The sequence below is a fragment of the Uloborus diversus genome, unplaced genomic scaffold, assembly GCF_026930045.1.
Source record: "Uloborus diversus isolate 005 unplaced genomic scaffold, Udiv.v.3.1 scaffold_355, whole genome shotgun sequence".
Taxonomy (NCBI): domain Eukaryota; kingdom Metazoa; phylum Arthropoda; class Arachnida; order Araneae; family Uloboridae; genus Uloborus; species Uloborus diversus.
The window spans coordinates 109,781-136,211 of record NW_026558522.1 but is presented as its reverse complement, the minus strand read 5'-3'; the positions used below and the strand labels follow the sequence as shown (position 1 = coordinate 136,211).

Below are 26,431 nucleotides of genomic sequence, written 5' to 3'. Positions count from 1 at the left end.
AAATCTCAAAAGGATTCCTCTGAAACGATACCGTTTTGAGACTTGGAATTAGAAATTCCGATAAGTATTACAAGGTTGCGGCAATGCATTTTTAGGTCAATCAGTTTTGACCGAAGAGATTTTCATGTCCCTCACAGGACTTTTACTACATCTCAGAGACCCATGGGTGTTTTAAAACACGCTGATGATCTACCAGGAAACGCTTTCAATACCGCATCTCAGAATTGGGCTTCAAGGAAAACGAAAATGGCGAATGCACAGAAGAATTAGATTATATCTTTTTCGGGCTACCTGAAGACACAAGCACGTCCTACGTGTCGAAGTTTTTTTGCGTCAACATATCCATCTTGATCTCGGATGACGTAATGATGACGTCACAAGTAGCCTGATGGGAAGATGTGCAAGTCTTTTCGAACCAGCAACACGGGGATGTAGTATGTCCCGAGAAATGGCATTCGGTTGGGTGGAATCATGACGAAAGATGATTAAGAACGGAACTCCATCAGTTGATCATGAGGAAAAGAGCACAGGACAGCATCATACCGACGATCTGGAACAGAGAATCACATTTTCACAGAGCAGAAGCATTTTGTATGTTGCATCAAGAAATAAATGTCTCACGTTGTTGAGTAAAAAAACGAAACATTTATAAATAATCAAAATAATAGTTCTATTTGTGATCATTGGACAGCTTAATTTTTCAGCTTTTTCCTTGCTCGTTTTGACAATGTGAAATCAATAAATTAAATTGTATGTAGACAAATGAAATGTTCTGGTATACGATCTGTTAGATTAAATGAATTATCAAATGGTACACAGACAAAGTGTGGTAGTTGGCAAAACCTGTTGATCTAAATCTACTGTTAAAGTGGATGCAGATAAAAGTATTAACTGATTTTATTTGTTAGACTTAGACAAAATGAACTAACTTGCAGTCTCTTTCTTACTGAACTATCAAGTTGCAAATGAAAAAAACTTGGCCGATCTTATTGGAATGTCAAATCGCATATGAAAAAGTCGGACTAAGCAATATTTAATTGTTTGATTAATTAGATGTGGGCATATTAGGTTTATTAGTGCTACATACCAATCTGACATTTTATTGGACAATTTGTTAAATCTGCTTTTGCAGGAAAGTACGTAGGGTAAGGCCACCAGTAACAGGCAGTCATAAGATTAAATACTGTTTAAGGCTTTCACGGCCGGCTTCAATATGGGGAGATAACATTTCCGGGTTTATTGTCCGTGGTCTAATTGGAGTAGAAATTCCAGACGTTTCGGCTTGCTTTGCTGCAGCCATCATCAGTGGTTTGAGTTTGGTGAGACTGATTCCTGGCTTCGGTGGCTCTTGTATTTAAGCAAACTGCTGCTGCGCTGCTGATTTTGATTGGGAGGCGTTCTCAAGCCGCTGGTGGAATAAGGTTCCTGATTGGATGAGATTCAAGCCGCTGGGTGATCCTGGCACCTGATTGGGAGGCGTTCTCAAGCCGCTGTGGAATAAGGTTTCTGATTGGATGGGACCATAGTATGTTTTAGGCTGTTGTGGCGAGCGGAGCTAAGGGCAGGGTGCCATGTTTTTGGTAAATTGAAATTCTCCTCTTTTCTGTTGAAATTAAAGGGGTGTTTGAAAATTTCTATAGCTTCGCGATGAAGACGGGCAAAGTAATGAGATGTTGTAGCCAAGATTTCTGTGTCTTTAAATTTGATGTTGTGGACTCCTTCTTGTTGGCTGTGTTAGGCTACGGCTGACTTATCATAGTTTCCTAAACGGCAATGACGAACATGCTCAGAAAGGCGTGTCTTGATGCTGCGCTTCGTAGTACCGACATAAACTGATCCACAGTCATAAGATTGGATTTAAATGATAAGCCTTTTAGGCGGGTAAAACGGATGTTGCTGTTTCCCATGACTACGGCGCAGACATCTAGTGTTATCAGAGTGAATTTCATGAGCCAGTTGGTAGTTACAAGACAGTGGTGGAAGGTGATGAACAGCCACCAACGTGGCCTACCGGTGTTTCATGTTCATTTGAATTTAATCAGTTCTAAAAAAAAAGGGAACTTTTGCAAATTTCGAAGAGAGAAAGGAAATTCTGTCTTTTTTATCATCCTTTCATTATCCTCTCTGTTACTGATCCTTTTAGACTGTCTGGTCCTGGGTATCATCAGATTTTCGGTGTCTGTTACTGGGGGTCCGACCTTTTTTTTTTTTTGAAATGAGCAAGAAAAAATAGAATGAGCTCACTCAGAGGATCCAGAAGCAGCCAAACCTTAGATGAGATGTAGTTGCAAGAGAGAACAATAATTCCAAAAGTCTAAATACATTAATAGGCTCAGAAAATTGAGTTAACCTGAGAGCGATGTCTTAAGCTTACCTGTGACTGGTGCCGTTACCCTACTGAATATTAATTCAGGAAAGTAGGGCTACATGAGGCTATGCGAGCAACAAGGGCGAACTCGGAAATCATAGTCATGGCAGGTTTACTCGCACTGCTTCGTATAGTTCAAATACAGGGTGTTCCAAAGTGACATTCGAAAAATCAATAAAAACTAAATGGACAGCGCTAGAAAATTGTTGCGTTATGCTTGGGACAGCAACAAATTTAATTTTCAGACAGACAGTCTTTCAAAACTAGTTACAATGTTCCTCAACAGATGGCGCTGCAGGTATTTAGAGGTGGCTGCAGGTGTGTATATCTGAAAATTTACTGTTTTTCCAAGCATATAGCAAGTAAACAGTGTATTTCTGTCGCTGCACGTTTAGGTTTTATTGATTTTTCAAATATACTGGTCCTTTTGGCCATCTTACATACTCCGTTTTCTTTTATACCTTTTAAGATACTTGCAGCGTCATCTGTTGAGGAACATTGTAACTAATTTTGAAAGTTTGTCTGCCTAAAAGTTTACTGTTGTCCCAAGCATAATGCAACAAACGGTATATTTCTATCGCTATCTGTTTAGTTTTTATTGGTTTTTCAAATGTATCAGTCATTTTTGGAAGACTCTTCAAATATCTTGCAGAAGCAACGGCACAGCGTTTGGAGAATCGACACTTACCAGGAGGCAGGCGATTCCGATGCCGATGCCGCCAAGGATGAGGGCGTGGTTCTTCACAAAGTCCTTCATCTCCATGTAGCAGTCCTGAAGAAAGAACAGAAAAAGTTACCGTTTGCTTCCATTTTATTCTGTTACTGGCAAAAATACCCTGCGTTGACTGGGTCAGTAATAATTGTGAGAAACAATCGCTATTTTCTTTCGTTTGCTGTTTCAACTGAAAGAACTCAAAACACACCGCGTGATTAACAATCGAGCTTCTTCCTTACCCATAAAAGTAAAACAGCAATAAGTATAAAGAACGAACGAGTATTCATTTAGAAACAAAAGCACGAATTGAAGCATATAAAAATTTGAAGAATTTCCAAAATATGAACTAACAAAAACAAAGATCACGAAAAAACACCGTGCGCTTTATTTACTTTATTAACTATATATTTAATTTTATAGTCCAGCAGCAAATCCAAACTGAAACTCGTGAAAGCACGCAATGAAAACAAGTGCTGACTCAAGTGCTGAAACAAGTGCGAAGTAACACTCATCAAGGGGATTAGTAGAAGTTTTGTTCCTCGCATGAATTCACTGAAGATAATTTTAAAGTCTTATACTTTCTTGCTAATGTATCGTCATGAGATTGAATTTGAAGCTATGTCACTTATTTTTAAGTACGAAGTGCAACTTCTCGAAGCATGCTCGCGGAAGGAATACACAAACTGAAATTAAAAACCAAATAACTGCCGAGAGGACGCCATGTAAATTCGTTGCGTCGCATAACTTGTGTAGGTAATTTACTTTTTTCATGGATACTTTTCTTCTTTCTACCAAATGGGTAATTTTTGTAGGCAGAATTTTATTCTGTCATAAAAATCACCTTTTTGGTGACCAAAGCCTGCAAAAGACCACCACCGACGAATAGGTAAGTCGCTTTGCAACTCTATTACTTCAAAGTGATTTAGTTCATATAAATCTCGTTAAAAAAAACTATTTTCCTCAGTATCATTTTTTCGTTGTGAACTATTGCAATTTGAAAATATTTCACATTGCATAGAACACATATTTAAAGTGCAAGTGTGTCTAGTTTTTTTCTGTAAAATTTATGAATTGAAGATCATAAAAAACTTTAAATAAGTGTTACTCTGTACTTTGTTTTTATGTGTCAATCTCAGTTAATATTTGGCTGAACATTTATGTATCAAGCATTATGAATTAAATGTTATAATATGCAAATTGTCAGGTTTGATAGTTCGTCTTTAAGGTTGCATGTTTTCATTCTCTTGTAAACAGTGTAGCTAGATTGTATGAAGTAAAAAAAAAACTATATCTTGTAATTAGGAACATAGTGCTTCAGTATTATCTAAATGACGATATCTCTTTAAATATTTGCATTAGCGAAATGCTTTAAATTATTTAAATGTGTATTAATTTCTTTAAAAAATAGATTCATATATGTATTTAAAAGTGTCTTCATTTTTTTTCGTTTTACGAGCCTAATTTTATCAAAAGCAAAAAAAAAAAAAAAAAAAAAGACTTAATAAAATAAATAATTTTGTATTTTTACACCATATTAAAGTATTTGACTTATAATTTATATGATACTTTGATTTATAATGTATATGATACTTTGCTTTATAATTTATATTATACATGAAATATTATTTATCTCAGCATAGCTTCATTAGTACGATTTATTTTAGTTGCAATGTACCTGCCCTTAAGGGAAAGAAGCTGCAAATATAACAAACAAGAATTATTTCTCAATAATATATTTTTGTATATATATGAAATACACAAGCAATGAATAGCAATGAGAAAAAGAAAATTAAAAGTAGCAATTATTAGAATAAAGTTGAAAGGTTGAATTCGGAGCTCATCAGGCGTGAAAGATTCGATAAATATGGTAAAAAGACCAAAAGATATTAAACTACTTACTAAATAGAGAGTGTTTAAGCTCTAATATATGCATTACATTGGGCCAAACGCACCATATGCTAAACTATATGCAATAAACAAGAGCTTAAACCTAAAATTAAAAATAGGGGTTTTTTACCTCGGCTAAATTAAGAAACAAGTCCCTATAATTTGTCTTCTTCAGGACAGTACCTACTGCATGCATACTAGTTTAATGTAGGACAGTCAGGAGGAATGAGTCAATGGCAAAAATGGAACAGCTGCATTTACATGCCAAAATAAAAAGTAATATTATTTCATATCATTGTTTTAAAAGTGATCATTTTTAAAAAACTATGTTATTAATATACAATGTACATATGGGGAGAAGACAAGGGGCGTTCACCACGCAGACTGTGCCATTGACATTTTCAGGGGGTTGCTTTTTTAAGGGGGGGAGGCGCTTTATAGCATTTTATGGGTGCACCATCACTCTTTTGGTGGGGGGGGGGGATTCTCGTATATATGAAATGGAATAATCATGTAATAGAGTTCAATGTTTTAATAAATAAAATATATATTGCATTTTTCGCACACTGTAAAAATAAAATCAGTAACCTATTTTGAATAAGTATTTATATTTGTGATGAGCTGGAAAAGGGCAAGAACAGAAGAATCAACCCGAATGGTTCCAGCAGGGGGACTTTGGTGTCATATTTAATTTCATCAATTTCTCTGTTGGTACTTATCGGTACACTTTGTTCGTCAGAGAAATTGACTTGAGGTGAACGAACGCGAAGGGTAGGTAAGTCCTGTCAAATTTTATCCGAAGATAAAAGCGATCAAGTTTGATACAAGATATGTTTTTAAGTTCTGCATTAAAAATACAATATGTTGATAGTTTTGTCTTGAAAATATTGAGAGAAAAACTGAAGTTTAAGATTGTTTAACAAACAATCCCCACTTTTCAGAAGGTACCCCCCCCCCCCCTCCAATTCCCCGACGATTTTGTGATTAGGAATGAAACTACTAGATTATTTCATAATTTTTCAAAAATTTATAACTGTGCATATGTTATTCTGTTAACCATGCTATTTGTCATTAGAAATTCAAAAAAAAAAAAAAAAAATCCACGAATGATTCTAAAATTGCTTGTATTATTGCTCTTAGATATGAAAGAATTGAAACTGATATGGTATGCAATACTATAATAAACAATTATATTTTAGAAAAAAGTAGTTCAGGGCTTCCACTGACCTTGTCATATGCGTAGTTTCCGGGGTCTCCCTGGCACTGCCGGACTGAGGCCTGGTCTCTTCTCCGGCAGCAGGACTCCGGCACCCGCTTGTCGCTGCTCTGGAAGTTGGAATTCCGCTTCCACACCTCCTGGCTCTGGTCGTAGTTGACGGCGATTCCGCAGCACTTGAACTGAAATGAACAACAGCGGTATGAGCAGGAGCTTTGTCTTCATAACGATGAATTTTAAACGTTGGAGTGCATGAAAAAGCAGGGTTACCTCAAGGTAATAAGACTTTTTCAAAAGCAGTATATGCAGAAAATTCCAAGTTATTTTTCAAATAATTTCAAACAGTAAACTTGTTGCCTTTTAGTGTGATCCTACGGAAAGTTTTGTTGAAATACTTAATTTAAACATATAAAGATCGAAATAATAAAGTATATAAAATGTAAAAATTTGACCACACTTAAGAGTTTTGCCCAAACACTATTTGGGTGCTTTGGTGTCTATTTTTGTTTGATTTGGGGCCTTAATTAAAACCTTGTCAATCAGTATATAGGGTAGACCGATGCACGTTTATGCAGTGCCCTTTTTTCGAAACGAATTATAACTGGAGAGCCAACAGTCGTAACAGAATGATGCTGCTCCCTAGCAAATATTCTTACAAGTTTTTGAGTATCAGTCGAGCTTCGGACTAGCATGCAGAAAGAATAATCTGTTTCCTACCAAGTCGAGTAAATTTTGAGCTGAACGTTTTGAAGCTTGTTTTGAATAAATAATACTTAGTTCAGAAAGAACAAATCTGTAGAAATTAACAGAGTTTTTTCCTTTTTTGAGAATTGTATTTGTTTGATCTGAAATGTTAATAAATTTTCTTGCACGTTAAAAATAAATCCAAACTTGGTGAAGGGACCAGTTAACGCGTTGACCTCTGGAGCACTTTTATGCACGTTCTCACTGTGTCTTTTTTCTAAACGTGTCCTGACGCTTTTTTCGCTGTGAACCGTCTCAAAATTTTTAAATATTTTCAAGTCATTTAGTTTTGAAAATCACAATTTAATTTTTTAATTGAGTTACAAATTCGTATCTTATAGCTTGCAATCATGCAGTGCTGTCTTCATGCCCGTTCAGTTTTTATTTTATGCACTATTCAGTCAGTAATGAACTTGCTTTATTTTAACGATGGTAAGACATTAGGTTCAAAATGCCAAGAGAACCACGTTAAGTGTCAAAATAAATGTGTAAACGTGCCCCGTGTCCCGGGCAAGTTTAGGCAACCGAATTGGGCTCAAAAATAATTTTTTTAACGGTTGAAAACACAAAGTAGTAACAACTGAACACAAAGTAACAACTGAATATACCAACGTTGACTCCACTGACTGTTTCATAGAACCGCAATGCCTAAATTTTCCTAAAATAAAACATTAAATTTAGAAAATTACTTAAACAAAATCCGCGTAAACGTGTCCCGGTCTACCCTACAATACTTGCAACATTTTTGACTGCAAAAATTTATACAGTCAGTTTGAGTCTAAAATCATTCTCAAAAATGCTTATTTTTTTAAATTTAATAGGACCACGGAAAACAAAACTGTCAAGTCAGTGCTGCCCAACCTTCTTTTACTCAAGGGAAGCACTTGGTATTAAAATAAATCTCGTGGGCCACAAAATATACTAAATTTGAACAAAGTTTTTTCTCTTCTCTAAATAACATAGAAAAACACGGGATAGGTAAAAACTTACAACACAAGGAAGTTGTTATCATTACTACAGGTTCATTTTATTAATACAAAGTTTCCATCGATATTTTTTTTACAAATTTCTTGCTCCAAAAATTTGCAACAATCATTCCAAATATGAAACGGAAATGATTAGTTTTTGGAATGAGCCAGAACCTAGTTTTTGGTTCTTAACAATGAACATAACAGCGAACCACATGGATCAGCTCTACTGGCCGAATATGGCCCGCGGGCCGTAGGTTGAGCATCATTTCTGTTAAAGGGTTCAGAAGGCAAATAAGTAAATAACCAGAATAAATTATCTTTCGGTTATCCTTTTGAAAATTGTAGCTCAGTGCACCCTGTAAGTTTTTGTCATGACAGTAACTTCTATTGAAAAACAATATACGAGTTTCTTCCTGGTTGTACATATTTAACACTCATGAAGGATTACTTCAGTGACAAATGTAGTTCAGTTAACAATTCCAATATGCTCACAAAATCTGAAAATCCTTCCAAAACTTCCGAGTTCAGAATTTGAACGTTTTCAATTGTACAATGAGTATTTATATGCGCGGTGTGTCGAACTTGTTCAATTTCCATCATCGTTATCGTAGTGACGTCAGAACCACTGACGTCACCGAGAAAAACATTCTCGCGAGATCAGATTTGCAGAGACCTCCAGTTCAGTACTCAGAGTATTAAAACCTCCAAATGATCGTTTCCTACTAAGCATGATCGGGGAACATTTAAGATACCACAAAGGACCTGTAACAATGTAAAAGAGTGAATTTTTAGTGAATACGAGCTGCATCGCCCGGCTTTGCACGGTCCACCTCGAAGATAAAAGTTATGCCAAGTGACCCGTGTTCAACACTCAGGCTTGAAAACAAAAAATATCAGTAAAATTGGCAGTAGATTGCGGAAAAATAATAAAAAAGGAAACATTTTAAATCTTGCGATTACAGGAAAAGCCTCAAGTTTTTAATTGATATCTCCGCTAATTATTATCGGAGGATTATGTTAAATAGTCAAACATAAAGACGAGAAAATGGCGGATCCATCGATACCTGGTTCGACGGTCAGTTCACTGGCAATCGGGAGAAGTAACTCGGGCATAGGTTCATACATACATAGATACGTACGCTCAGTTTTTAATGATATAAGATTTTTAACGCGGTAAGACATACACTTTGGAATATAAAATTAGCACTCCAAATAAGAGAAAATTAATTACATTTGTAACATTTCAAATCAGATAAAATGGATATTTGAAAATCCGGGAACATGAAACGTTACATCAATATAAAAAAATAGTACAAAGGAAAAATTTAACAGGCAGCAATTTTAAAAAGCGAAATTTGCTAATTCTCTCAGGCATACTAACATGATTTTTCCGAGTGTTTATCATGGCGGGGTTTTTCCAATCGTAAAGTTGGCTGAGGGAGGTCATGATTTGTGAACGTTGCTTCGAAAATTTAATTTTTCCGAAGATAATGATTCGAACGATCAGTTATACATTCACACACGCACACATTGTGTGCGCTTTAGACAAACTCACGTAGGGCTGCAGAGCATCCCAAGCGTCTGTGACCGTCGTGTCATTCTTGTAAAGTGGAACTGACATCAGCATTTCCTGGTGCATCTGCTTCTCAACCTGGAAAAATCGGCAAAAGGACACTAATCATATGCACTTCACTAATCATATACAGTAGGTAATTATGATCAGGGTTAATGTTATCATTCGCTTAATTTTATCGGAATCACGAAATCCCGGAACACTCGTATAATTAGCATGATTCTTGCGAGCGATCATCTTGAATTTGTAAGTTACTAAAGATAGTGACGATACTGGAAACAAAATGAAGCTTTCTATTCCCATTCAGAGTCACAACTGACTACAACTGTATTTATGTCGAGGACTGCATACTAAGTGCCTTGCCTCCATTATTTTATATACCGATAGATGGCAGCACCATCACCGGATCGAACAGTTTATGAGAATTTAAAACTAGTTCAGGAGCTAATAGCTACCTGGTGCCAGCACCCCCAGAGGTATCGTTTCACTTGGAGGACATTGAGAGCACGAGCATATTTAACGTCGCCCAGTCCCCTTTAATGACGACGGTGGATCTTCGACCATCGAGGTTCGAACCCAGGATCCTCCGGCCCCGAATCCGACACTCTACCGATCGGGCTACCACGGCCCAAAATGAAGCTTAAAGAAGAAATTTAAACAACAAGCGAAACCATGCTGGAAAAGATGGTGAAGTTGAATCATCGGACGGACGGTTTAATCGATGGAGAAAAGAGTTTCCATTCTGCTAATTTACTTATTAAAATTTAAAACTGCGTTCAATTGAGTCACGGTAATTTTAATTTGCAGTTGTAAAAGTTAATGCCTCTTAATTGAAAAAAAAAATCATCATTTTGTGTGTCCTGAATTCTTTGCGGTTATTGTTATCAATCGGTTATTTTTATCAAACTATATTTGTGCCAAAGTTATCACAATAAGCGGCGTCTACTGTATATTATTCCTCAAAGTTTTTTTTTTTCTTTTTTTGTGATAACGCCAAAATTATATCAATACTTTATCAAACTTCATAAGCAGCATCATTGTAAAGGTTGTTTTTACCGCTTTCGGCGAAAAATAAACATATATTTCACGTTTTGGTTGTCTTGTTGGAAAAGCTGATTTATTTTATTTTTATTACGCATAGCTTCAATGCATAGCATTCCAAAATGGTGATCTGTTCGCTCAGTCGTTGAGAGCGGTCTGATAGGTTTACATCCCCAAGTGTCAGATGTTCCGTTTTCACATGTCTTTGAGGTTACGTGCCACTGTCAGATGCCAGATTTTTTTTTTGGATTGTCGATCAAAGAGGTAGCTAGCTTTCTTGAAGAAGCAAAGCAATACAAAGATTGTTTTTATGGTGTGGCATTAACAATTATAAAGCGAGAGATTTACCAATTTTCGATTTATTGTGCTGCAATTTTGAAATATGTTTGAAAAGTATATTTGGGGGTACTTGATCCTTTCAACTCAAGGAGACTTGATCCGAGATCAAATGAGGCAGTGAGAAGCAAAGGGATGCAAGTGGACATTTTCAAGTTTCGAGTAAAACGCGTTTAAAGATTTATCCTAAGTAGGTTTTCATTTTTTTTTTTTTTTTGAGCAATCACGATTATTTATTGTTCTCACTTAACTGCACAAACATATACACACACGCATACATACAGACACCTACACATACACACACAAAAAAACATACATACACAACTACCCACACATTCATGCCTGCACACAGACACACACACATATGCCTACACACACATATACATACCCCCCACACGCACATTTATACACGCAACTACCTACACACTTATGCCAGCATACAGACACAAACACACATGCCTACACACACATACACATACCCTCTACACACGAACACACATACCCCCACACACAAAAACACACGCCTACATACACACACTCGTGACTGCGAAAAACATAGTTTGAATTCAAGATGTCAAAATTCAAATTATTTTTTTTCTAAATCATGCTGTACAGCAGCACCTACCAGGGCTACTAGTACTATCTCTTGCCCCAAGACAGAGGAGGGGTTCACCTACCGTTTGTACTGGTTATCTCCAAATTTTTAATTTTGCCACTTGCACCTCAAATATCATTTAATAGGATTATACGCATGAGTATACGCTATTTATTCTACGTATCATCTCATAGAAATGCCGTCGCCATAAAAAATATAGCCCACAGCGGCACTGTAAAAAATGTGTTAGGTTACCAGTATTAATGGGTGTAATGTTACACGAATTCTGAGGTGTGTAGCATCATTGTTTTAAAAACTCAAACTATAAAAAAATGTGTTAGGTTACCAGTATTAATGTGTGTAATGTTACACGAATTCTGAGGTGTGTAGCATCATTGTTTTAAAAACTCAAACTATAAAAAAATGTGTTAGGTTACCAGTATTAATGGGTGTAATGTTACACGAATTCTGAGGTGTGTAGCATCATTGTTTTAAAAACGTGCGTGTTTGTGTGTGTGAGAGGGGATATGTGTGTTTGTGTGTAGGGGGCATGTGTATGTGTGTGTAGGCATGTGTATTTGTGTCTGTGTGTAGGCATAAGTGTGTGGGTAGTTGTGTGTATGAATGTGTGTGTGGGGAGGGGTATGTGTATGTATAGGCATATGTTTTTTTTCTGTGTGCAGGCATGAATGTGTGGGTACTTGTGTGTATGTGTTTATGTGTGTATATGTGTGTATGTGTAGGTGTCTGTATGCATGCGTGTGTGTATGTGCTTGTGTGTAAGTGAATGTGTGTGTGTGTTTGTGTGTGTGTATGCGCGTGTGTGTAGGATATGGATGCAACCTGGAGACGGCTTTCGCTATAGGAGCAGCATCGTGAGGCCAGTCGACGGTGATGCTACAGAGGGAGGCGGGGGGAAAATAAAATCATAGGACATCAAAACAGTCAAATAAAAGCAATAAGCAATCGTGATTGCTCAAAAAAAAAAAAAAAAAAAAAAAAAAGCATTTGCGCATACTATTTATTTGCTTTTTATAAGCTTGGAAATGCAATTCCTTTGCTTAACATTTTTTTTTTATCCTTTCGTCAAACTATAAGTGCATTATTCCACACAAATGAGCGAAATGTTTCAACAAGTGAAACCGAGATGAAACTTGTTCACGAAACACTTACCTCACTTCGGAATACGTATCCCAGAATTCCACCGATGAGTACGACGATGAACATCATGAAGAGGATGATGAAGAACTGAAGAAGGAATCAGATGATGTAAGGACACGGAATAACATTCACATAGTACTTTTTAAAAGATTTGTTTCAAGTCGAAAAAAAAGAAAATAAAATAGGGCAACGGTGCCAGCAACAGACATGCTCAGGTTAATTCGATTTTCTGACCCTTTTACTCTGAGGAAAGGATGAGTCATGGACAGAAATCCCCTTTTCTCTTGCAAAAATTCTTTATTTTTGGATCTAAAACCTCATTAAATTCAAATGAACATGAAACAGTGGCAGACCTCGTGGTAGCCATTCGTTACCTACCACCACTGCGTTGTATATATATAAATACCAACTGACTCATAAAATTCACTCAGATAAACCTAGATGGCTGCACGTATTCATGGGCCACATTAACATCCGTTTTACCCGCCTAAAATCCTTATTATTTAAATCCAAACTTACGACTGTCGGTTACTGGACCGTTGTCTATTATTGGAACCGTTACCCTACTTGCAGTTTTATACATGTTATTGTTGCTACGACAACACGACAATATAGTCTCCAATTGTAAACAGTTATACAATTGGAGGTGTAATCTGGTTTAGAGGCAAAGTTGGTGAAGTTCAAGTTCTATCAGCTGAGAGTTATTCACCGTGAGGAGCATGCATTTGACCTCTTTGGTGAAGTTTAAGCTCTATCAGCAGAGGGTTACTCACCGTGAGGAGCATGCATTTGACCTCTTTGGTGAAGTTTAAGTTCTATCAGCTGAGAGTTACTAACTGTGAAGAGCATGCATTTGACCTCTTTGGTAAAGTTTAAGTTCTATCAGCTGAGAGTTACTCACCGTGAGAAGCATGCATTTGAGCTCTTTGGTGAAGTTGGTGAAGTTTAAGTTCTATCAGCTGCTAGTTACTCACCGTGAGGAGCATGCATTTGACCTCTTTGGTGAAGTTTAAGTTCTATCAGCTGAGAGTTACTCTCCGTGAGGAGCATGCATTTGACCTCTTTGGTGTAGTTTAAGTTCTATCAGCTGAGGGTTACTCACCGTGAGGAGCATGCATTTGACCTCTTTAATGGCGCCAAAGCATCCCAGAAAGGATATGACGGTGACCACGACCCCGGTCGCGATCAGGATGGCGGCAGAGGTCACGTAGAGGTCGTTGCCTAGGAGACGTTCCATGAAGGACCGGTCGGCCAGCGTCCACACCCCCACGGCGAACACCGACACGCCGCCCACCTGCGGAAGGGAATTAAATATCAATAATAATTTGCCAAATGGAGAACAAAAGATTCTTTACTTCATTCAATTTCATCATGTCACAGGTATGTTAGTAACCATTTCAATGCGTAAGAAATCCAACTTAAACACCCGGAAGCGTATTTTAACTATCCTAACATCAGGGAAAGGTATCAAGCCGTGACGTTTCATTGCAGCGACTGACAAATACACTCACCGGCCGATGAATTAAAATTCCAAGAAGAATATTTTATTGGACCGCCTTTTGCACTGATATCTGCTATGATTCGTTTAGGCATTGACACCAAGAGCGCCCAAATGCAAAATTTTAAGGGGGGGGGGGCTCAAAAAACTTTCCCCGTGGTTTAGCAGAATATTTTCCCCATGGAAACTGATTTCAGCACAAATTAGAGATATTAAAATTTGACATTTTTAATAACTTATCCATCAATGGCTGGAAAAGAAATTTTTATACATTTTTGCAAAGAAAGAAGTGCTAAAAGCAAGGAAGTTCTCATTTCTAAGAAAGGGGGGCATGGCTCCCCCTTGCCCCCCTATATGGGCGTCCTTGATTGACTCTACTAGCTTTTAGAGTGCATTTATATCCAGAGAATACTATGCATCGGCTATGCAGCCTTTTTTAGATCTCGTAGATTGGATGGAAGAGGAGAGTGCTGTCGGACGCTTCTTTTCCACCATATCCCACACATTTTCTATGGGGGGGGGGGGATCTATGCGGTGGCCAGGGAAGAACACTTCTTGCACGTTGTATAGTTGCATTGTCGTCCATGAAGTATCCTTCGACATCAGAATCAAAATGCCACATTGCAGGATGCACTTGATCTGCCACTATATGTAGGTACCGCATGGTTGTTTCTTTACCCTTGAGGAACACCAGGGACAGTTCCATGCCAGCCGAACATGTTCCACATCATAATACGCCCTAGAGACCCTTACGCAGTACGAGTAAGGCAAGAAGTTTCTCTGAACGGTTTCTAATTCATTGGCCAGTGAGCGTAGGTACTGTTAGTTTGAATCCATCCACGTGGAATGCAGTTGGTGTAATAGAAGAATTAGTTATAAATATCCGTGATTCAATAGTGCTTTGCTCTATATGTGGAAATGCTAGTAAAGTATAGAAATCTTAACTGGGGGATCGTGAGCTCGATAACTGCAGGTAGAAAATCCTCCGTGTTCGCTTATGGTAACTGATGCACATCAAATCTGTTTCAGTCTCAAAAATTTACAAGTTCTCATATCATAAGAACGAAACTGCAGTCCTCGGCTGGAATTGACTGAGCTGGCGGTGTATTCAGTGGCGTAGCTACAGTGTTTGCCTCCCGGGGCGGTTCCTCATTTTGACGCCCTTTGGTTGTAAAATAGCTAATACATAAAACTGTCAAAGGTACTTAAATTAAAACTAGAAATTTAATTGAAGAAAAAATAAGGCTTAATTATTCTCTATATTTTTTCAAAAGAAAAAAAAAACAAGGCGGATAAGGGCCCGCACTTGGAGAAAATTGCTAAATTTAAGCCAAAAACTGCACGATTTTTTTCAGAATTAGTCTCTTTTAGTGTTTCTTTGTTGACGTTAGGGAATCAAGGGGCAACGAAAGGAAATTTTACGAAATTTTAAAATGCATCTTAGGCTACTTAGGAGAAGTCAAAGAAATCGGGAATGGTCGGATACTCAATGCGGTACGCGTATTCTAATGCAGTTGTAGGCATGAGGGGAGAGAGGGGTGCTGAGGTTTCTTACTGAAATGTTTTAAAAATTGAAAGCAATTTTTGGGTATCTTTGGTGCCTTGGTTGAAAGGGAAGGTTTGGGTTCTTTCTTTATAAGTTTTTCGGCACCGAAGTCTCAAAAACGCAATTCTAGGCTGTCTTTGGTGACGTCGTTGAGGAGTTCCCTAATGGCTTAAAAAATGCTGTGAAGCCAGGCGGTTCTCTCCTGAAAAATTTCCGTAATTGACGTCCGACTTTGGGCTTTGTTTTATAGTGTTAGGAAGGAGAGAGGACAGAGGGAGGTGTTTCTCTCTCAAAATCATTTTTTCTGCCAGAAGGAAGGGTTAGCGAGCTCTCCTACTCACGCAAATTTCTAAGAAAGAAAATTTTGGGCTACCTTTGGGAAAAGGGGTAAAGCGTTTTTCCCTAGGAAATATTTCAAAATTGAAGTTTTCAAAGCGCAGTTTTAATTTTTGGAGGCGTTAGGTGAAAGGGGAAAGGAGATTAAGATATCTCGCTCGAAAATTTTTTTCAAAGTTAAAGTCCTAAAAACGTATTTTGGGCTATATTTGATCACGTTAGAGGATCAAATACACTGAATGTTCAAATGCTGTTTTCACCAATTGATATTGAAGTATCGAAGCCTTAAAAACGTAATTTTAGGCTAGATGTTGAGGCCTTAGAAGTGAAAGTGGGATTTTCTCCAGGAAAGTTTTCAGAATTAAAGGCCTAAATATATATTTTTTGACTGTGTTTGCTACGTTAGAGGAAACGGCAGGGGAATGGACTCTGTCCAGAATGTTTTCAACATTGAGGTCTAAAAACGCATTTCTAAGCAATCTTTGGAGGTATGAGGAAAAGGGGTGAGATATTAAAGCGCTCTACCGCCTAAAAACGTTTTTGTACGGTTAGACTACAGAGATGGGGTGGGAGAGGTTTTCAACCGGAATTATTTGAAACCGAATTCTTTAAAACGCACTCTGGACTATGTATAAGTAAAGGGTTCAAACCAAACGTTAAAAAATGAAATTCGCTTACCTTCCATATCCGAAATTGTCGGATATAGATTATCTACTCTCAAAAGCGAGAAAACGGAAATTCCTTGTACTTCGTTTGAAGAAGAGATTTCTTGTGAAGAGTAGGAAATTAAAACAAACTCTAAAACATATAAAGTGTGATAAGCAATAAATAGTTTAGTGTAACATTTTACACCTCTCCCTCTTTTTCTTACTCTTGTCATCATTTTTCTGAATTGAAAAAAAAAAGTTTTTGTTTTACGAGTAGGCTTTCACGAAGCTCTCTTTAAACCCTGTTATGGCTTTTTCTTATAACAAAAATTTGAAAAGTTCATTGTTTTCGTCTTCCTGAAGTTAACCTCTACAATAATCTAAGTAGCAGATTTTTTAAAAACTACTATGCACTTTTCATAATGAGAGACACAAAGAGACAAAATAACTTTTCTGGGTTAGAATGGAATATTTAAGTATTCCTTTAGTTTTCAATTCTTCCAATAAAATGCCACCACAAACGAAGAAAGGTGTGGCTCAAGTCAGGTGGAGAATTTCTTATTATTATCAAGCTTTCATTCATAAATTTGAGTGTTGAAACACGCATATTTTTCTGGGAAAGTTTGGTTTGAAATGACTTTAGCCGCACATTTCTTCGTTTGTGGTGTCACTTTCTTGGAATTATTGAAAACTATAGGAATACTTATGCCCCAGAAAAGTTATTTTGTCCTTTTGAGTGCTTTAAGATTATTTTGGCCTGCAGTAACAGATTAAAACCATAATTTCCTTATCTGGAAAATACATTTATTTTTTCCATATCAAAAGGGTCAATTTGCCGCCCCTAGAAAAGTGCCGCCCGGGGCGGACCGCCCCCTCCGCCCCCCCCCCTTAGCTACGCCACTGGGTGTATTTCATGTATTTCTGCTTTAGCCCTGGCTAAAGGGCGGTAACTTACTGAATATTTGGCAGATATTTTAAAATTCATGACAAATTGCAATTTGATGCTTAGATTTTTATTCTCAGGAAGTAACTATAATTTTACTTCAAATATAGGTTTTTGTCGTGTACCAGCTAAGCTGGCAATTTGTGGTGCGCTGCTTCATTTTTTCGACCGTGCCGTCATTTGATGGGAAGTCCGACACCCACAGTGCACACATGCCATAAGAACCCGTCTATAGGGTAGGCAGCCATTCACAGCATAACAACACGTTCATACAAAGAAACAACAAGGGCCGGAGAGAGAAAGTATATCGGTGTACAGCCAGAATTCGAACCCGGAACCTCTCCATCGCAGTCAGACTCCTCTGACCACTGTTAATATATTATACACGGTAGTCGGCTCGTAACTGGAGTGTTTCGGAGCCGATGCCAACCAATCGAAGATCCTCCTTGTTCGCTGATGATGACTGAGGCACGTCAAATAAGATGTGGTTATCAAGTCCTCCACGTAACTCAACGCGTCTGAAGGTGCTGAAGCAGGAGTTTTTCGGCTTCTGGATCAGATCAAAATTAACGACATGTTGATAAATAGTGCTTCCATCTATCGTGTGTTGTCTGAGCTAAATCAGACTTCAAGCTCAGTGGTGTTCTGTAAACGGAAGCCGCCCCTCTCTGCCTCAAACCGGTAAGCATTATCTATTCAGTGGCATATACGTATATACCACCGTATATTATTAATAGTGCTGTTGAGTCAAAAACCATTTGTAGAACGCATACGCTGAATTGCATACGTATATTACTACCCAATTCAGAATAGAAGCAAGTTCTATCAAAATACCGATATTTTAAATCCAGATCAGGAGCAGAACAACCCCTGACATTGAACTCCCAGAGGTGCTGACTGGAAATGGAACCTTAGAAAGTTTTTCAGTCACTATTAACTTACTAGCAATTCTGCCGTCAAGCTATGACCGGTGAAAATTGCTTCCACATTTGAACGAAGCCATTTCCTGTTTGGTGATAGTTTCATAGTTGAAGTTGTAACCCTCACTCCAGTGGATGAACCCTGAACTCCAGTAGGTGGCGTTCATTGTTGACCGTTTCTTCATTACCCTGAAATGACGGTTTTACCAGTAAAACAGTGAAGTGACCGGATCGAGTTCAGCCTCGTCGAAATAAAGCATTTCCCTGCCATGACGAACATTACCAAAAAATATTATCAAAGATCATGCCGTGGTGCGAGTTTCATTGTTGATCACGTCAGACGCGTTACTCGATCATCCGCTATTATATATATGAGGATCAGTGTGGTTTAACAATCCGTTGAATAAAGCAATTAATTAAACTCGTTCCTTCTATATCCAGACTTTCCAGTTTCTACTGCACACTGAACGTCATCAAATCTTCTTCACTTATTTTTAGACGAATATAAATAAAGTTGACCTCATTTCCAGCAATAATGACACCAAACTTGTGAACAGAATACAATACATCCGAATTCGTCTTTCGTTCTGGCGATCGAACTTTCCTTATGATGTGCATATGTCGATCAAGAACGCCATGCATAAAATATTTCATTTTCGTAATGATGCTTTGACGAGGTTTGTATTAAGCACACAGCAGCACGACGCCTGAATGACCTATTGCCTTTGTTTTCAAAGGTTATTTATTCGCCGACAAACTAGTCTATTTTTTCCTTACTAATAGTTAGGGATAGCAAAAGAATATGTCGACTTATATAACGAGCAAATATTTTTGTGCTTGAAATTTAAATGAATGAATTATTAACGTTTTAATGCACAAAAATTGTTTTGTGCATTAAAATGTTGGTAATTCACTAATTTGAAGTCGACTTATGTTATATTATTCGTTTTTCCAAGTAGACTTCGAGTTTTGCGGTTTTTTTTTTCTTTTTGAGCAATTACGATTGCTTATTGCTTTCATTTGACTGTTTTGATGTACTATCATTTTATTTTCCCGCCAGCACACTCTGCAGCACCACCGTCGACCGGCTCCTCACGATGCTGCTCCTATAGCGAAAGCCGTCTCCAAGTTGCATCCATGTCCTACACACACACGCACACATACAAAAACGTATACATACAGACACCTACACATACACACACGCATACATGCAGACACCTACACACGCACGCAGACACATATACACACAAACACATACACACACATACACACACACACACAAACACAAACACATATGCCCCCACGCACACAAACACTCATACACAAAACTACCCACACACTCATGCCTGCACACAGACACAAACACACATGTCTACACACACATACACATACTCCCTACACACAAACACACATACACCCCCCACACACATAAACACACAAGCCTACATACACACACACAAATACTCGTGATTGCGAAAAACATAATTTGAATTCAATAGGTCAAAAATTCAAACTTTTTTTTTTTATGACTGCGGAATTCAAAGATGTGTCATGACGATTGACTAAGGGGTGGAACTTCTGTAGTTGATATTCTGTGCATGTTACTGGTTGCTCTTGATTAATTAACATACCCCCGGGGTTTTCTTTATGCCAATCCAGTTTACGTTGGATCTTTGCCAAATGTTTTGCCAGAGAGGAAGCTTACACCTAAAGCCCTGGTTTTCTAAAAGCGAATCGCCGATCTTCGACGTCTCTCTTCGCCGTGACGTTGAAATCAAAGTCAAGTGGATTCCGGCGTGTCCATTCACGACGTCGATTCAGCCCGGGTGCGCATGCGCAGAAGAATCAAGTTTTCGGCTCGGCGAGGAGCGACGCTGACGATCGGCGTGTTCGCTCCTAGGAAACCAAGGCTTAACCGAATTTTGGAAAATTTAAAAAAATCCAAAGAGGTCTAAATTTAAATTTTTTGCATAAACTGCACTTTTTTACTTGTTAACGGGAAATTTCCCTTTTTTCCCCCCTTTTACTTGAGATTGATTGTTGAACATGCGTTCCTTTTCTCGAAGTTGACTGTGCAACGCCAGGTAATACAGCTAGTCGTTAATAAAGATGGTTAGAGCCTCTAGCAATTGAGGTAAAGAGAGAGAGAGAGAGAGATCTTTAACAATGCAAAGTCAAGAACTGTCATCTCAAGACACGACTTGAATTTCGACGATGGTGACTTAAAACTCTAGGACGGAGCAAAGGAGAAGAGAACTGAGGTGGACAAAAATGAAAAAAAAAAAAAAAAAAAAATTGGACTTACCAAAATGATGACGTTGGCGAGGAAGAGGGCATACTTGATGACTTTGGCGAATCCTTCCACCATTCTCGTCAGCTGAAATAGAGACACACATTTTACTACTATAGAGTTGTGAAAGATTGATAAAAGTGCATTGAATTCACGAATTTTTAAAAGAGAAGCGACTGTCTTTTGCTGCAAAATAAGATGTAAGAAAGATGCATGACTAAGCATAAGAATGATAAAAGTGCATTGAATTCGTGAATTTTTTTTAAGGAAACGGCTGTTTTTTTGCTCGAAAATAAAATTTATAGCAAAGGATAAGAATTAAAAAAAAAAAATGAATTTTGACATCTTGAATTCAAATTATGTTTTTCGCAATCACGAGTGTGTGTATGTAGGCGTGTGTGTGTGTTTGTGTGTAGGGGTTATGTGTATGTGTGTGTAGGCATGTGTGTTTGTGTCTGTGTGCAGGCATAAGTGTGTGGGTAGTTGTGTGTATGAATGTGTGTGCGTGGGGACGAGGTATGTGTATGTGTGTGTAGGCATATGTGTTTGCGTCAGTGTGCAGGCATGAACGTGTGGGTAGTTGTGTGTATGTGTGTGTGTATGTTTTTGTGTGTGTATGTATGCGTGTGTGTATGTGTTTGTATGTGAGTGTAGATGTATGTGTGTATGTGCATGTGTGTGTGTGTAGTTGCGTATGTGTGCGCGTGTGTGTAGGACATAGATGCAACCTGGAGACGGCTTTCGCTATAGGAGCAGCATCGTGAGGAGCCGGTCGACGGTGATGCTGCAGAGTGTGTCGATGGGAAAAATCAAAAGACGCCAAAAACAGTCAAGTGAAAACAATAAGCAATCGTGATTGCTCAAAAAAAAAAAAAAATCAATTGAATGTATCTGTAATAAATGCACAAATTAAATTGGCGAAAATTGTTAGTGGTTTTCAAAAAGAAAGGTCTCCACAATAACACCACTAAATTTATAGCTGTTGTTAAAACTTGGACCCCTATTTATTTATTCATTTTGTTTGTGCTTGAATTAAAATTTTGTTGCGTAGTTTACAGTCTACAGTCTTTATTGTGGATACCAGTCAAATTTTTTTGCTGCGTCGTTTACAGTTAGGGTATGTTCCATCATTTGTAAAGTTTCTTCTTTTGCTATTTCAAACCAAGTTTGTAATCATTCACCCGGGCAACAAGCACGATATTACAATAGTGTTGTTTCCTTAAGTCACTGAAATTAATACAAGCAATAAAAATAATAATAATAGAATAAAATAAGCAAAAAAAAAAAAACATGGAGCCCGAAAAAAGTTACTTTTTATTTATTTTTTAAATGTCAGATTTTGGATATAAAGCGTGGTCTTTATGACGTCACAAGTGATGCACTTTTGCGCGCTAAATGTTCACGTTTTGCGGTGAACCGCATTGCCAGGAAATGATAATTAGCGCTCTGCGCTAATGGCAGCAGTGCGTGGCATTTCATCACTTGTGATGTCACGTGCAGAGGCGTAAAAAATGAATTTCAATCTGCGTACCGATTAAAATAATTGTTAAAAAATATTAAACTTTGTGAAATTATTTAAAAAATGATTAAAGCTTATGTCTTTAAACATGCTCTTTCAGAAAAAATATTTTTAAAGTTTCGGAAAAAAAACAACCAAATTGGATCTACACACTCTTAGTCAAACTAAAATTGTTTGAAGCGCATAGAAGTTGGAACGTGATTGGTTAAGTACTTTTTTCTAGCTCGACTTCTGGGGTTGGTGAGCGAAGCGAGCAGGAGGCGGAACCTCCTAGTATGTATAGTAAAGAATGATGGAAAATGAGAAGAGATAACCGTTGTTTTACCCCAAGAAAAAAATGTATAGTGTATAAGTCTATTAGTACATTGGCTGAGTATGAAAATGAGTCACTATACTGCCATGCCAAGCGCAAAAGTCGAATCTGCAGATGAGTTCAAAATGAGAAATTACCGTTTCAAGTTTCGCTCCTCCATGTATTTGATCCAGATGCAATTTTTTAATAGTTTTTAAAAAATATTTCCCATTGACAAATGACCATTTAAATATTGCATTTAGGTGAAATATGTGACAAAGAAACACCTGGCGACCGTAACTCAACTCTGATAAAAAAAAAAAGTGTAGATACGGCTTTTGTGCTTAGCACGGCAGCATAAAACTTCATATTTGGAACTCATTTCACTATAAAATATCTAGACTCGAGATATTTTAGCCAATCAAAAGTATTTTCCCTATTTTTACTTAAACTTCATTTGGTTAAAAATAGAGCCAAAGTTTGCTCGTGGAAAAGTCATTCTTTGTCACCATTTCATGTGCGATAAAGTCCAAGGCCATCGTATGGTGAATTGCATTGATTCAGTATGTAGTTTCGTTGTTAGGATACATGGAGACGAAATATTTGTTGTGATTTAATTTTTGCACGAAACTCCGTAACACCACGAAAAAGGAATTGGTGTTATCCCATCAAGCGTGTTGCCTCAATCAATTCTGAGCCCTTTTTACTTCTAAGAAGTTGAAAAGTCGGAACTCGGCAAAATTGTGAAAAGTTTGATTTTTTAAAAACTTTTCCAGCTTGCGAGTATACACTAAATACAAAAACCCAGAAAACGGAGCATTGAGAATTTATATTCTTTAATTAATAATAAAGCTGAAAGTCTGGATCTCTGGAAGCCTGTTACGTTCGGTCGATTTTCATGAACTCTGGCACAAAATGAGTTCGTAGCATGGGGGTCAGCACCTCGAAGCGATTTTTCGAAAATTTGGTTTTGTTCTTTTTCTTCTCCAATTTTAAGAACATTTTACCGATCAAATTATCATAACATGGACGAGCAAATGAACATAGGAAATTGACGAGGAATTCATCATCCATTATTTGTAAATACACAGGCGAACCAAAAGATCTTTTAATTTTCCACTACGGGCAAAGCCGTGCGGGTACCGCTAGTTAAAAATATAGTTGACTACCATTGCTGTGTAAAGATAAAATTATCTAATCCTTCGTTTTATGAATTTGCAGATACTGCTTCAAAGTATCGTTTGCGTTACTTTTGAAAAAGTTAAGTCTGCGAGGGTAGTCATTTTAATTGCCGACTAGGAAGCTCCGTCACCTGCTCGTTTCGCTCACTAACACCAGTTCGCTACCTGCGATGGCTCAATACCACCTACGACGGGTGACAATTGATGATTTACTGCGTTTACCAATGGATGTCCTGAGGACATTCAGGGGTGAGGATGGCCTCGGGACATCCTTAGAGCTGGATGTCCGGCACCTTAAGGTTTAGAGAAGTGAGATGGGGCGGAATGGCTCTCCCTGGATGTCCTGCCATCCAACGGTGCCAGTATTCACCAAGTAGACATTTCCAGTCGCATTTACAGACGCACACAACGACAGTAGCATACAGGTTTTGATAGTATAGGGATATACAGGGTGTTCCATTTTTACCTAGAAGACCTCTATTTTCGTAACCGTTAGTCCTAGATGCATACTTTCAATGGGGTCATTTTCTAAATTTTGAAAGTATGTTTTTCTGAAAGAGCATGCTTAAAAACATTGGATTTGACCCCTTTTTAAACAATTTGACAAAAGTTACTATTTTTAAAAAATTATATAAGTCAGTGCGCAGACTCAGTTTCATTTTCTACGCTTCTGCGCATGACATCACAAATAATAAACTGCCATTCGCTGTTGCCATCTGGGCAGAGAATGATATTAAATTCGCTTCTTTACTCACATGTATGGCAACGATATGGTTGATAACAAGCGTAGAGCGCAATTTTAAATTTACTTCTTGATTATCATAACGTGGAATCGCAGTAGAGAGCAAGAGTAAGCGTCCAGTGCGCCAATGGAATACGCGCCTAAGTTCATCATTTATGACGTAATAAAAACCATTCCCTGTTTGAAAAATAGGACATTTAAAAAAATTAATTAAAAAATAACTGTTGGGCAAATGACAGGTTGTCGGAGGAAAAAAAAAAAAAAAAACGAAGTATTTATATGTTTCATTGCTATTCAAAAATGAATGCAAATGTTATGTCATGTTACGCGAAAAACACACTACAAAACCTCGAATAATTTGAAAAACCACTTTCTATGCACACATATAATTTTAAACCCTTGTTAACTGCTATATATCCCCCCCACAAGGTGTTATTGACGGTGAGTGTTAAGTGGTGTAAGTCACAAAACGCTGCGTTTCATATCTCGGTGAATATTGGTCATAAATGCATAATGCTAAACTTTTTGTGTTGGAATTATTTTTCAATGGAGTTTATTTCCCTGAATATAGGTTAGGGGACCTAAGGACCGTATAAAAAGTTAAATTTTGTATTTTATGACTCATTTTTATTTTTGCTTCAAACTTTCAATATCTTAACCCTGCATCTGATTTTGAACGTTTTTGTGATTAAAAGCAGTGGCGTAGCCATAGGGGGGGATAGGGAGGTAAGAAACCCCCTATCCTATATATATATATATATCCTATATATATATGTGTGTGTGTGTGTGTGTGTGTGTGTATAAACTCGAGGCTCATAGCTTTACTTTAAACTTTAGAAAAAATTACCCCCCCCCCCCGCAAGGATTTTCTCTCGCTACGCCACTGATTAGAAGTATGCATCTAGGACTAGCGGTTGCGAAAATAGAGGTCTTGCAGTTAAAATGGAACACTCTGTATATTCAATCTATATTATATTCTGTCAGTTACCATGTCAGTAACAGTAACTGACTGACTTACGGATTCCTTTAAATTCAGCTTAAAAAATAAATTAACCCCGGGAAAAAATCTTTTGTACAGTTTATATTTTTCGATGAATGAAACAAAATACTTTATTCACGGAAAAAAAATCCGAAACATCACTGGTTACTTTCGGGCAACGTTCTGGCATTTCACCGTTTCCTGTGAAAAACAAGTATTTTTACCCCCCCCCTCCGTCCCCGACACACTAAGGAAGGGGGTTATAAGTTTGACGTGTCTGTGTGTATGTGTATGTGTATCTGTTTGTGGCACTCTAGCGCCTAAACGGATGGACCGATTTTGAAAAAAAAAAAAAAAAAAAAATGTTCGAAAGGAGAGTTGATCGAGATTGTTCTTAGCTAGGTTGCGTCTTCGGATGACATTCATTAAAGAAGATATTAATTAAAAATCTCTAAAAGGATTTTCGCGATTTTTGCAGTGAAAACATGTTTAAAAAATTTAAAATTTAATACCAAAATAGAGAGAGTTTTTTTCTGCGTCTGATAGAATGTGTTTTGGAACTTCCATGTTGCATAGAACTCGAATTATAACGTTTTTAAAAAACAGATTTTAATAACGACTAAGCCTTTATTCACGCGATTGATCTTCTAATTCATTGTAGGCCGACAAGGCAATGGGGTCGTTTCCAAAATTTTGAAAAGTATTTTTTTCTGAAAGAGCATGCTTAAAAATATAGGATCTGATCATTTTTAAAATAATTTGTTCAAGTTTAATATTTTTTAAAAATTACTTAATTCGGTGCGCTTTTATTGTTTACATTTCTGTCGTGTGACATCACACATAATGAAATGCCATTCACTGTTGCCATTCACGGAGAAAAATATTTAATTCGCATCTTTACTCACGTATATTGGCAACGATAGGGTTGATA

At 37.5% G+C, this 26,431-nt stretch overlaps 1 protein-coding gene across 1 annotated transcript in view; it reads right to left on the bottom strand.

Moving 5' to 3' along the window:
* Positions 1-398: 398 nt before the first annotated feature.
* LOC129233355 (CD151 antigen-like) overlaps positions 399-26,431 on the bottom strand; it is a 48,542-nt gene continuing 22,509 nt past the window's right edge. The window contains exons 2-8 of the mRNA XM_054867395.1: positions 20,803-20,874; positions 13,710-13,901; positions 12,620-12,694; positions 9,457-9,552; positions 6,198-6,368; positions 3,057-3,140; positions 399-550 (exon numbers count right to left, since the gene is read on the bottom strand). Of these exons, the coding sequence (XP_054723370.1) occupies positions 503-550; positions 3,057-3,140; positions 6,198-6,368; positions 9,457-9,552; positions 12,620-12,694; positions 13,710-13,901; positions 20,803-20,865 (729 nt within the window). The 5' untranslated portion in view covers positions 20,866-20,874 and the 3' untranslated portion in view covers positions 399-502. The remainder of the gene's footprint in view (positions 551-3,056; positions 3,141-6,197; positions 6,369-9,456; positions 9,553-12,619; positions 12,695-13,709; positions 13,902-20,802; positions 20,875-26,431) is intronic.